Source organism: Dipodomys merriami, unplaced genomic scaffold (assembly GCF_024711535.1).
Source record: "Dipodomys merriami isolate MVZ:Mamm:240054 unplaced genomic scaffold, mDipMer1.0.p SCAF_6, whole genome shotgun sequence".
NCBI lineage: Eukaryota > Metazoa > Chordata > Mammalia > Rodentia > Heteromyidae > Dipodomys > Dipodomys merriami.
The window spans coordinates 71794493-71808420 of record NW_027206179.1 but is presented as its reverse complement, the minus strand read 5'-3'; the positions used below and the strand labels follow the sequence as shown (position 1 = coordinate 71808420).

General features: G+C 43.1%; 1 protein-coding gene across 6 annotated transcripts in view; it reads left to right on the top strand.

Moving 5' to 3' along the window:
* The window catches only part of Zmym5 (zinc finger MYM-type containing 5), a 37278-nt gene that overhangs the window by 17485 nt on the left and 5865 nt on the right, over positions 1-13928 (top strand). For all 6 annotated transcript variants that reach the window (XM_070003151.1, XM_070003150.1, XM_070003149.1 and 3 more), the window contains exon 5: positions 12983-13265. In XM_070003151.1, coding sequence (XP_069859252.1) covers positions 12983-13265 — 283 coding nt within the window. The remainder of the gene's footprint in view (positions 1-12982; positions 13266-13928) is intronic.

The window sequence follows — 13928 nt, the reverse complement described above, 5'->3', positions numbered from 1 at the left end:
ATATTATCAAATTTTAGCAAGGGTGGAAGGTCTTGGAAATCCCTCAGATTTAGAGCCAGTTCATCAGAACCTGCTGGATCTAATGTTAATGCTGAATAGTTAGCCTCAGAATTATATTGTAATTGAAATTAGAATAACATCTAATAGTAAAGGTGACATTTTCTTCTTAGCGTGTATTGGAACAATTTGGGTTCACTGCTCAGATTACCTTTTTGTGCTGTCACCAACACAGTCAGAAATAAATCATGTGTTCTTGCCCCACGACTGACAAAAAAAAAAAAGGAAAAAAAAAAGAAAGCCTTCTATTTGTGAGGCATCTAGCAACTAATGAAAGATTCTTAGGAATCTTTGATTTTAAATATTTATATTAAGGGGCTGGGAAGGTGGCTCAGTGGTAGAGTGCTTGCCTTGCATGCATGAGGCCCTGGGTTTGATTCCTCAGCACCACATAAGCAGAAAAAGCTGGAAGTGATGATATGGTTCAAGTGGTAGAGCGCTAGCCTCGAGCTGAAGAGCTGAGGGATAGTGCCGAGGCCCAGATTTCAGGCCCCACAACCGACCAAAAAACAAACAAACAAAGCCAGCCGGCCAGGAAAGTAGTCCGTGAGACTCTTATCTCCAATTAACCATCATCAGAAAACTGGAAGTGGTACTGTGGCTCAAGTGGTAGAGCGCTAGCCTTGAACTGAAGAGCCGAGGGACAGCACCTGAGCCCAGAGTTCAAGCCCCACCACTGACATACAAAAAAAAAAAAAACTAAAATTTTAACTTTATCACCTATAATAATCACATTAACTTTTACTTTGCTTTTGGGGAGGCAGATTAAAATACAACTGGCACTAATGTGGTGCTGACTGAGTACTCCACATCAGCTGAGCTCCATAATGTCCAAAAAGTATTTAGTTTTTTTAATTTTTGAAGCTGGGCACCAGTGGCTCATGCTTGTAGTCTAGCTACCCAGGAAGCTGAGATCTGAATATTGTGGTTTGAAGCCAGTCTGGACAGAAAAGTCTTGTGAGATTTTTCTCCACTTAACCACCAAAATGCCAGAAGTGGAGCTGTGATTCAAGTGGTAGAGTGCTACCCTTGAGCAAAAAAGCTCATGAACAGCTCACTCAGGCCTTAAGTTCAAGTCCCAGGACTGGCACAAAAATAAATAATTAGAATTTCTTTTTTAAAATTTCTTTTGATTTTTTGATTTTTTGATTTTTTTTTAGTGCTAGTGTTGAGGCTTCCACTTAGCCTAGGTGCTATCCCTGAGGATTTTTTGCTCAAGGCTAGCACTCTACCATTTGAGCCACAGCTCCACTTGTAGCTCTTTGGTAGTTAATTGGAGATAAATCTGCCCAAGCTGGCTTCAAACTGCAATCTTCAGGTCTCAGCCTCCTGAGGTATATTATAGGTGTGAGCCACCAACACCCAGCTTTTTTTTTTTTGGGGGGGGTGGTCCGGTCATGGGGCCTGAACTCTGGGCCTGGGCACTGTCCCTCAGCTCTTCAGCTCAAGGCTAGCGCTCTACCACTTGAGCCACAATGCCACTTCTGGCTTTCTTTTTGCTTATATGGTGCTGAGGAATCGAACCCAGGGCCTCAGGCATGCAAGGCAAGCACTCTACCACTGAGCCACCTTCCCAGCTTTTTTTAATTTATTTTTTTTTACTCATTTCTTTCTTTTTTTTTTTTTTCAGTTGTGGGGCTTGAACTCTGGGCCTGGGTACTGTCCCGCAGCTCTTCAGTTCAAAGCTAGCACTCTATCACTGGAGCCATAGGCCACTTCTGGTTTTCTGGTGGTTAATTAGAGATAAGAGTCTCACAGACTTAACTGCTGGGGTTGGCTTTGAACCATGATCCTCAGATCTCAGCCTCCTTGAGTAGCTAGGATTACAGGAGTGAGCCACTGGCCCCTGGCTTTTTTACTCATTTCTTTACCACACATGGTCAAAACCACATTTAATACATTTTTTAAAACGGTTGTTTTTAGGGGCTGGGAAGGTGGCTCAGTGGTAGAGTGCTTGCCTCGCATGCATGAGGCTCCGGGTTCAATTCCTCAGCACCACATAACAGAAAAAGTCAGAAGTGGCTCAAGTAGTAGAGCACTGACCTTGAGTTGAAGAGCTGAAGGACAGTGCCCAGGCCCAGAGTTCAAGCCCTAGGACCGACAAAAAAAAAAAATTGTGTTTACTCTGTACATAAAGCATTTCAAAGTAATTGTCTGAAGTCACCAAATAGTTAATGTGATCTGGCTCGTCTATAGATCCAATATATATCCTTATATACTTCTGAAAAAGTACATTAGAATTAAGTGAGGCCAGGCATGGTGACACACAGCTGTTAATCCCAAAGATGCTGGAATCAAGAACTGGAAAAAGTTCAGAATTTTCTACCTGAAAAACAAACAAGAAAAATGCTAGGAACAGGGATCAATTACCTAAGTATTTTAAAGTGGAAATAACAAATATAGCACCTACTAATAGTCTGATGTCATGGGAAAGTAACATGACAAAGTCAAATACACTTTGTGTGTTTGTTGTAGGCCAGTCCTGAGGCTTGAATTCTAGGTCTGGGTACTGTCCCTGAGCTTCTTTTGCTGAAGGCTAGTACTCTACCATTTGAGCCACAGCTTCACTTCTAGCTTTTTTGGTAGCCTATTGAAGATAAGAGTTTCATAGACTTTTCAGCCCAGGCTGGGTTTATCTATGAACCTCAGATCTCAGCCTCCTAAGTAGCTAGGATTGCAGACATGAGCTACTGGTATCCAGCTCCAATTAATACTTTTTTAAAATTTAAAATATACTTTTTTTTTTGTTTTTTGGTCAATCCTGGAGGCTTGAACTCTGGGCCTGGGTACTGTCCCTTGTTCTTCAGCTCAACGCTAGTGCTCTACCATTTGAGCCACAGCCCACTCCCAGTTTTCTGGTGCTTTATTGAAAATAAAGAGTCTTATCGTCTGTCCTGCCGGGGCTGGCTTTGAACCACAATACTCAGATCTCAGCCTCCTGTGTAGTTAGGATTACAGGTGTGAGCCACCAGCACCTGTCTTTTTTTTTTTTTTTTTTTTTGGTCGGTCGTGGGGCTTGAACTCTGGGCCTGGGCGCTGTCCCTCAGCTCTTCAGCTCAAGGCGAGCGCTCTACCACTTGAGCTACAGCGCCACTTCCGGTTTTCTGCTGGTTTATTGGAGATAGGAGTCTCACGGTCTTTCCTGCCTGGGCTGGCTTTGAACCGCGATCCTCAGATGTCAGCCTCCTGAGTAGCTAGGATTACAGGCATGAGCCACCAGCGCCCGGCTCAGCACCTGTCTTAAAATGTAATTTTATTCCTAAGAAATTTACTTTACCTGAGTACCAGAGACTTGTGCCAGTAATCCTAGCTACTCAAAAGGCTGAGAGCCACAGAATGGAACTCAGCCCCATTATACAAGTCTTAGAGACTCTTACCACAAACTATAAAAAGCTGGAAGTGTTAGTGGCTTAAGCCTGCAATCCTAGCTACTCAGGAGTCTGAGATCGAAGGATCAAGATTCAAAGCCAGCTAGCTCGGGCAGAAAAGTTAGGGAGATTCTACCTTCAATTAAGCACTAAAAAAGCCAGAAATGGAACTGTGGCTCAAGTGGTAGAGCACTAAACGAGAAAAAAAATCAGTGATAATGTCCAGGCCCAGAGCTCCAGGACTAGAACAACAACAACAAAAAGCCTGTGAGAAGCAAGGGATTACTGGCTCATGCCTGTAATACTAGCTACTCAGGAGGCTGAGATCTAAGGATTGATTGCATCTGAAGCCAGCCTAGGCAGCAAAGTGTGAGACTCTTTTTTTCTTCTTTCTTCTTCTTCTTCCTCCTCCTCCTTCTTCTCTTCCTTCTCCCCTCTTCTTCTTCCCCTCCTTCTCCCCTGTTCCTCCTCCTTCTTCTCCTTCTTCTTTTTCTTCTTCTTCCTCTTCCTCTTCATCCTCTTCCTCTTCTTCCCCCTCCTCCTCCTCCTTCTCCTTCTTCTTCTTTTTGTCAGTCCTAGGGCTTGAACTCAGGACCTGGTACTGTCACTGAGCTTCTTTTGCTTAAGGCTAGCACTTTAGCCACAGCACCACTTCCAGCTTTTTCTGTCTATGTGGTACTGAGGAATCAAACCTAGGACTTCATACATGCTAAGGAAGCACTCTACCACTAAGCCACATTCTCAGCCACTCTGTGAGACTCTTATCTCCAATTAACCACTAAAAAGCTGGAAGTGAACCTATGACTCAAGTGGTAGAGTGCTAGCCTTGAACAGAAAAACTCAAGGATAGTGGCCAGGCCCAAGTTCAGGCCCCCAGAGCCATCACCAGAAAAAAAAAAAAAAAGGCTAGGAGAAGCCAGGAATTAGTGGCTTATGCCCTGTAATCCTAGTGACCCAGCAGCTCAGGAACAATACCCAGGATTTAGTTCATGTCCTAGTACCAGCAAAAACTAAAATCTTTATAGAAACTTAAGTACATTGTAAATTTAAGAACATAGGCAGTACGGGCTGGGAAGGTGGCTCAGTGGTAGAGCGCTTGCCTTGTAAGCATGAGGCCCTGGGTTCGATTCCTCAGCACCACATAAACAGAAAAAGCCGGAAGTGCTGTGGTTCCAGTGGTAGAGCGCTAGCCTTGAGCTGAAGAGCTCAGGGACAGTGCCCAGACCCAGAGTTCAGGCCTCATGACCGGCAAAAAAAAAAAAAAAAAAAAAAGAACATAGGCAGTGTGTATATATATATATATATATACATAAGTGTATATATATACATATGTGTGTATACTGTATAAGCACATACATACATTAATCTCACTTTGTTGCCCAGGCTGATCTTAAACTCAATCCTCCAGTAGGAGGTTGGTGTCACTGTACTAGCATTTTGTTTCATTTTTATGAATGGGTATTAAGGTATTAAGGTGAATTATTTAGTGCCTTTAAGTTCCCTTTTACATTTTCCCATCAATAATGGCTAAATGTTATCCATCACTCCTCCTTAAAGTACCTAACTTCTTTTAAAAGGGAATGGAGAGTCAAAGTCAGTCAGTGGCTATTTCTTGTTGGTGTAGAGAATAGGCCTTGTTCAGGAGTCTTTGCCCTTGCTCTTTGTCACTGTGACATCAGGATTTTCAGATTTTGTTTGATCCAGGGGTAGTTTTTTTTGTTTGTTTGTTTTTGTTTTTTTTTTTTTGGGGGGGGGGGAGTATATCCTTTGGAGATCATAATCAGTGGTAGTTGTGTTTAAGGAAGATAAACACAGAGAGCAAGAAGTTAGGACCAGCTGGGTAGGTAGCTCAGTGGTAGAGTGTTTGCCTTGCATGCATGAGGTCCTGGGTTCAATTCCTCAGCACCATATAAGCAGAAAAGGCCAGAAGTGGTACTGTGGCTCAAGTGATAGAATCCTAGCCGTGAGCTAAAGAGCTGAGGGACAGTGCCCAGGTCTAGAGTTCAGGCCCCACAACCAACAAAAAGAAAGGAAAAAGAAAAGAAAAAGGGGGAAATAGGTATAGGCACCAGAGGTAAGGGAAGCAAAAAATAAAAATAAAGTTAGGACCAGTGAGACAGCAGTAGTAAATTCAGCAAAAGAGTATGATTTCCCAGGCAGGTGATTTTATTTTATTTATTTTGTGACAGTACTGGGACTTGAACTCAGAGCCTAGACACTGCCCCTGATCTTTTGTGCTCAAGGCTTTTGCTCTACCACTTTGATCCACAGCTCCACTTTCCACTTTTTACTAGTTAATTAGAGATACAAGTCGGCCACTGGTGGCTCATGCTTGTAATCCTAGCTACTCAGGAAGCAGAGATACAAGGATGAGATACAAGGATCATGGTTCAAAGCCAGCCCAGGCCGGGCACCAGTGGCTCACGCCTGTAATCCTAGCTACTCAGGAGGCTGAGATCTGAGGATCGAGGTTCAAAGCCAGCCTAGGCAGGAAAGTACGTGAAACTCTTACCAGAAGTGGCGCTCACCTTGAGCTGAAGAGCTGAGGGACAGCACTCAGGCCCAGAATTCAAGCCCCATGACTGACAAAAAACAAAAAACAAAAAACCAGCCCAGGCAGGAAAAATAAGAAGTTGAGCTATTGCTCAAAGTGGTAGAGCACTAGCCTTGAACAAAGAAGCTCAGGGACAGCACCCAGCCCCTGTGTCCCGACCCGCAGGACTTCAACGAGGGCAGTGAACCTAAGCGAGAAGGAATGAAGGGACAAGAGACACAAAGAATGACAGCAAGACAGGGATTCTGATCAAGCTGCTACTGCTGCTAAATTTTATTTTTCACACAGCTGTATATATATGCTTGGAATCATTGGCCATTAAGGAAGCTTTTTCATTGGCCAAAGCAGCTGTAGGATGTTTGCTTAGGGCAAGGTGAAAAAGGTGGTCGGTCTTTAGCAGCTGCAGGGTGTTTACTTAGGGCATGGTGAAAAGGTGGTCTTTAGCACTGCAGGGTGTTTACTTAGGGTGTGATGAAAAGGTGGGATTCTGTAAACTCAGCCTTAAGATGTTCCAGTGAGATAGTTAAGCCTATTATGTTGAGAGACTCAACTTTTGGCTCCCAACACCCCTGAGTTCAAGTCCCATTACTAAAAGTCTCATGGACTTGCTTGCTGTGCCTGCTTCAACCCATGATCCTTACAACTCTGCACCCACCACAGATGCAGATGATAATGAGGAATGAGTAAAACATTATTGTTTTCTTTCCCCATATGAATTCAAAGGACCAAGATGACAGGAGATTCCCTGAGTTCATAGTACAGTCAAGATGTTGCATTGATCTGGGCTCAGCTACATTTGCTGAATTATCTGAAATGTGAACATATTTGACTATAATTATGGCATACATCTGGCCCTGTATCCCAGAATATTGAGGGCCATTCATTTTGAAGTATTGCCTATCTCAGAGAAATAGTTCTAGTACTTGAAGCTATGGTTTTCCTTGAGTTTATGTTCATTTCCCAAAAAATCTGCTGTGAAAGTCAAAGTATGTGCATGGGCGCATGCACACCGTTAATGGAACTTGAACTTAGAGCCTGGGCATGGTCTGTTTTAGCTTTTTCACACAAGACTGGCATCTACCATTTGAGCCACAGCTCTACTTCTGGCTTTTTGGTAGTTAATTGGAAATAAGAGTTTCACAAACTTTCCTGACTGGATTATCTTCAAATCAGGAACCTCAGACCTCAGTCTCCTAAGTTACAGGCATGAGCCACCAAGTGTCAGGTGAAAGTAGAAGTTTTGACAGATACATTGGGGCCTGAGAGAAAGTCATTGGTAGAAATTCCCTTAAAGCCTTTGAGTTAGAATGCAAACGTCATCCAGAGCTCAGATGAAGTTTTTCATACAAAAATAATAACCAGCATGTGTGAGACCCTGATTGTTGTTGTTGTTGTGTTGGGGTTTTTTTGGTGCTGAGGACTGATCTTAGGGCCTACACTTGGTAGGCAAGAGTTCTTTCACTGAGCTAAATCCCCGGCCCTGAGATCCTGGGTTTGGATTTCCAGTGCCATACATAAGCATATACTAAAAAGTAATCAGAAATAAGATGCAGTAAGGTCATATGGCAGAAAATCAAGCAGGGAAGAGGGGCAAGACAATAGGGTTATCAGGTACAAAATGTTAAAATAGAAAACAGTATGAGCCCAGGCATCAGTGGCTCATGCCTATAATCCTAGCTATTTAGGATGCTGAAATCTGAAGATTGTGTTTCAAAGGGAGACCAGGCAGGAAAGTGAATGAGACTCTTTAGTTAACTATCAAAAAGTTGGAAGTAGAATTGTATGTGGCTCAAGTGATAGAATGCTATCCTTGAGCAAAAATGCTAAGGTGAACATGAAGTTCTTAAGTTCAAGTACCATATGGCACATACATACATACATACATACAAAATCCTAGGTTCTTGGAAGACAGAATGGATTTTAAGTTCAGACTAGTAAGTAAAAGTTTTTGAGATTTCCTTCTCAACCTCATAGCTGACACAGTGGTGTCTGTCTGACATGCCAAACTACATTGTTAAATCATGATACCAAGCCAGTCTGAGCAGAAAGTCTGCAAGATTTGGTTTCCAGTTCTGACACAGTTATATAGGCTTGTGATCCCAGTTAAGTTGGGAATTCTAAAAGTTAAGCAGATCATTAGTTCCGTGGCAAGCGAAAACTTACCTTAAAAATAGCCCATGGTAGGGGGAAAACAATGGAGGGGTAAAAAAAAAAAAAAAAAAAAAAAAAAAAAATAGCCCATGCGAGCCAAGCACCAGTGGGTCATGCCTGTAATCCTAGCTACTCAGGAGGCTGAGATCTGAGGATTGTGGTTCAAGCCCCCTGAAACTCTTATCTCCAAATAACCACTCAACAGCCAGAAGAAGAGCTCTGGCTCCAGGTGGTAGAGTGCTAATCTTTAGCAAAAAGAACCCAGGGACAGTGGCCAGGTCATGAGTTCAAGCCCCACAACTGACAAGCAGAACAAAACCATGAGATCCACAAAATAGAAATATCCTTTGTTTTTGTTGTTGGATTTGGATTTTTTTGGGGGGGGGTATTCTTTTTTTTTTTTTATCAGTCCTGGGGCTTGAACTTGGGGCCTGGGCACAGTCCCTCAGCTCTTCAGCTCAAGACTAGCACTCTACCACTTGAGCCACAGCACCACTTCTGGTTTTCTGATGGTTAATGGGAAATTGGAGTCTCAAACACTTTCCTGTCCAGGCTGGCTTTGAACTGTGATCCTCAGATCTTAGGCTCCTGAGTAGCTAGGATTACAGGTGTGAGCCACCAGCACCCAGCTCTTTTTTTTTTTTTTGGTCTAGTCGTGGGGCCTGAACTTTGGGCCTGGGTGCTGTCCCTCAGCTCTTCAGCTCAAGGCTAGCACTCTACCACTTGAGCAACAGCACCACTTCTGGCTTTTCTTCTTCTTTTTTTTTCTTTTTTGCTTATGTGGTACTGAGCAATCGAACCCAGGACCTCAGGCATGCAAGGCAAGCACTCTACCACTGAGCCACCTTCCCAGCCCCTCTTTTTTTGTATTCTTAAGGAGGGGGGAAAGGGGCATAAAAATCAAAAAAGGAAGGGTAACATGCAGTTAGAATATTAAATATACAGCCGGGCGCTGGTGGCTCACGCCTGTAATCCTAGCTACTCAGGAGGCTGAGATCTGAGGATCCCGGTTCAAAGCCAGCCCGGGCAGGAGAGACCGTGAGACTCCTATCTCCAATAAACCACCAGAAAACCGGAAGTGGCGCTGTAGCTCAAGTGGTAGAGCACTCGCCTTGAGCTGAAGAGCTGAGGGACAGCACCCAGGCCCAGAGTTCAAGCCCCACGACCGACCAAAAAAAAAAAAAAAAAAGAATATTCAATATACACTATGTAAAAAACCATGGAACTTGTGGGCAGGCACAGGAGGGGAAAAATGGAGATGGAAGAAAGCAAAGGAAGGAGTGACATTGTCCTTATACTCATTACCTGATTTATGGAATTGCAATCCCTATAACAAAAAATGATGAAGGATTTAACACTCCAAAAAAGTACATATATATTCTATGAGAAATGCTTGGAGACATGGCTCAGCAGCTTTTATTTGAGATCATTAGTCTCTTGCTACATGCAGTGTAGATGAACCTGAGTAGCCAGGATTGGAAGAGATGTAAGCTACTTGCTCTGCTCCTGGTCTTTTTTTTTTTTTTTTTTTTTTTCCTGTCCTGGGGCTTGAACCCATTGCTTGGGTGCTGTCCCTGAGCCTTTTTGTGTTCAAGGCTACGCCACAGCACCACTTGAGGCTTTTTCTGAGTAATTTTTTGGAGATAAGAAAGAATCTCATGGATGGGGCTGGGAAGGTGGCTCAATGGTAGAGCACTTGCCTTGCATGCATGAGGCCCTGGGTTCGATTCCTCAGCACCACATAAGCAAAAAGAAAAAAGCCCGAAGTGGCACTGTGGCTCAAGTGGTAGAGAGCTAGCCTTGAGCTGAAGAGCTGAGGGACAGCGCCCAGGCCCAGAGTTCAGGCCCCACGACCGGACCCAAGAAAAAAAAAAAAAAAAAAGAATCTTATGGACCTTCCTGCCTGGGCTGGCTTTGAACTGTAGTCCTCACTCAGATCTCAGCCTCCTGAGTAGCTGGGATTATTGGCATGAGCCACTGGCAACTGGCAGCTCTAATCTTTTTTCATGTGTATGCATGCTGGTACTGGGGCTTGAACTTAAAGCCTAGATGCTGTCCTTAAGCTTTTTTACTACTTAAGGCTAGCACTCTACCACTTGAGCCACAACTTCACTTGTGGCATTTTGCTTGTTAATTGGAAATAATAGTCTCCTGTAGTTTTCCTGAGTAGACTGGCTTCAAACTAGGATCCTCAGCTCTTAGCCACCTAAGTAGCTAGGGATTGATTACATGCTTGAGCCACCAGCACCTATGCCAATCTGTCATTCTTAAAAGAGGACTGGGAATGTGACTCAGTGGTAGAGTGATTGCCTACTATGCATGAAGCCCTAGGTTTGATTTCTCAGTAACACATAAACAGAAAAAGCCAGAAGAGGCACTGTCACTCAAGTGGTAGAGTGCTAGCCTTGAGCAAAAGAAGCTCAGCAACAGTGCCCAGGCCCTGAGTTCAAACCCCAGTACAGGCAAAAGACAGCAACAACAAACTTTTTGTTCATTCTGATTTGATTTAAACTGTAAAAAAAGAATTTGACAATGTTCAACAAGAAAGGTACTCATTACCTTACTGCTGTAACTGTAACCCCTCTGTACAGCATCTTTATAAGAAAATAGAAAAGAATTTGAAGCTCTGGCAGAAGTTAGAAACAATAGATGACACTTTGAAGTGAATATGATGCTATTTGTAGTATTATATTTTACATTACATTTCTTAAACTATTTTTTGTATTTTTCTTTATTGGTACTGGCGATCAAACCCAGGAACTCAGAGCTGAGATTATGGTTATAAACCCTAGCAGGGTGCTGGTGGCTCACGCTGGTGGCTTGAACTCTGGGCCTGAGCACTAACTAGCCCTCAGCTCTTCAGCCCAAGGCGAGCACTCTACCACTTGAGCTACAGCGCCACTTCTGGTTTTCTGGTGGTTTATTGGAGATAGGAGTCTCACAGTCTTTCCTGCCCAGACTGGCTTTGAACCTCGATTCTCAGATCTCAGCATCCTGAGTAGCTAGGATTACAGGCGTGAGCCACCAGCGCCTGGCTAACACTTCTTTTTGTTGTAGTGCTCAGTTGTGTGTTGCTAAGTAAGCACTGAACTACTTAGCTACAATCTTAGCCTGCCTTATCTTAGTTTTCTCAGATATAAATTACAATTATGTCTAATTTACTAGTGTTAATAGGCAATAAATAAGATAATGCTGTGCAAGTGCATTGCTACTGAGCAACATCCCAGCCCATATTAATTTATTTTTCGTGCTGATATTAGGGCTTGAACCCAGGATCTCATGCTCTCTTGATTTTTTTTTTTTTTTTTTTTTGCTCAAGGCTAGCACTTTATATTGAGCCACAGTACTACTTCCAGCTTTTCTGTTGTTAGTGGTGATGGTAGTGATTGTCATGGGGCTTGAACTTGGCCTGGGCACTTCACCTCAATGCAAGTACTCTACCACTTGAGCCACAGTGCCACTCTTGGTTTTCTGGTGGTTAATTGGAGATAAGAATCTCATGGACTTTTCTACCGGGACTGGCTTTGAACCATGATACTCAGATCTCAGCCTCCTGAGTTGCTAGGATTACAGGTGTGGGCCACTGGTGCCCAGCCACTTCCAGATTTTTAGTGGTTAATGGAAGATAAGAACCTGATAGACTTTCCTGCCCAACTGGCTTTGAACTATAATTCTCAGATCTCCACCTCCTGAGTAGCTAGAATTATAAAATGTGAGTTATCAGTGTCTGCTTATCTAAAGCATTTTGAATGAAAAGTGTAATGTTACAGTTTTCTCAAAATACACAAAGCAGAAAAATTGTTGGTTTAGAGAGATGAAGATGTGGAAGGAAGTTATGAGGCAAAAGCAGTAAAATAGTGTCAGTTGGTACATATATGGATCTTACGTGTAAAAGTTTCTCAGCGTCTTCATTTTACATTTTTCATAATGCTCATGAAGTAAGTAGATAGCATACACACACTACCAGTATTCCTCAAATGTTCTAGATAGCTATTCTTTCACTACACTTATCTATTTATTTGCATTATCCTTTGCTTCATTTTATAAATGTATAACTTCCTGTTAGGAAGAAAAAGTTTAATGTTTTGAGTGTGCCATCTAACAATCTACTAAATTCAGAGATAATGTTTTTTCGGGTTTTTTGTTGTTTTTTTTTGGGGGGGTCTGGTCATGGGGCCTGAACTCTGGGCCTGAGCGCTGTCCCTCAGCTCTTCAGCTCAAGGCTAGCACTCTACCACTTGAGCCATAGCGCCACTTCCGCTTTTTTCTTTTTGCTTATGTGGTGCTGGGGAATCGAACCCAGGGTCTAAGGCATGCAAGGCAAGTGCTCTACCACTGAGCCACCTTCCCAGCCGCAGAGATAATGTTTTAAATCTAAGAAGCTCAACTAGCTAGTGGCCATCATGTTTCACAGTTCTAGGGGCCATTTATTAGTGGCACATAGAAATATATGATGCCTTAGAACGCAAAGTGCTTATGTTTCTTGGATTATAAGACTGGCTGGCTGCTTCATCTCTGGATTCTTTTTTTTCTTTCGTTTTTTGTCGGTAGTGGGGCTTGAACTCTGGGCCTGAGCACTGTCCCCGAGCTCTTTACCTCAAGGCTAGCATTCTACCACTTGAGCCACAGTACCACTTCTAGTTTTTGATAGCTTATTGGAGATAAGAGACCCACAGACTTTCCTACCTGGGCTAGCTTTTTGCCGGGAACCTCAAATGGCAGCCTCCTGAGTAGCTGGGATTACATGTGTGAGCCACCAGCGCTGTCTCTAGATTCTTAAAACCTTAAAATTTAAACATATTCCCAATGTGTATTTGTATTCTATAACTTTTTCTTGTGTTTAATTTTTAAGATTCTTGGATCTCCCAGTCAGCATCATTTCCTCGAAATCAGAAACAACCAGGAATGGATTCCTTATCACCAGTGGCCTTACTTCCTAAACAGAATTTCCAAACTACAGCCCAACAACAACTTAAACCAGCTAAAATCACTTGTGCAAACTGCAAAGAGCCTTTACAGAAGGGACAGACAGCTTATCAACGAAAAGGATCTCCTCACCTTTTTTGTTGTACTACCTGCCTTTCTTCTTTCTCACGTAGACGTACTCGAAGGACACGGAATATAATATGTAAAAAGTAAGCAATACTTTTCAATGTTTCTTTGTTTCACTGAATACTAATAGTGAGCTTGAAGGATTCATGAATAGAATTGTTTTAGGGATGTTTTCAAGCCAAGTGTCAGGGCACGCCTGTAATCCTCCCTTCTTGGGATGCTGATATCTGAGGATTCTGACTCAAAGCCAGTTTGGGCAGGAAAATCTATGAGACTCTTATCTCCTGTTAACCATCAAAAAACCAGCAGTGGGCTGGGAAGGTGGCTCAGTGTTAGAGTGCTTGCCTCATATGCCTGAGGCCCTGAGTTCGATTCCTCAGCACCACATAAACAGAAAGGGCCAGAAGTGGCACTGTGGCTCAAGTGGTAGAGTGATAGCCTTGAGCTAAAGAGCTCAGGGACAGCGCCCAGGCCTAGAGTTCAAGTCTCACAACCCAAAAAAAGAAAGCAGTGGAGCTATGGCTTCAGTGCTAGAATGGTAGCCTTGAGTAAAAAAGCTAAGGCTCTGAGTTCAAGACCCAGTATTGCACGCAAACACACACACACACACACACACACACACACACACACACACACACACACAAAGGTGTGCTAGAGCTAGCTGTAGGCTCATTTATGCTGTACTTAATCTTGGTAGGAAAATGTTGCCTTTGCCTCTGCCATTTTTCTTAAACCTTAGTTCTGCT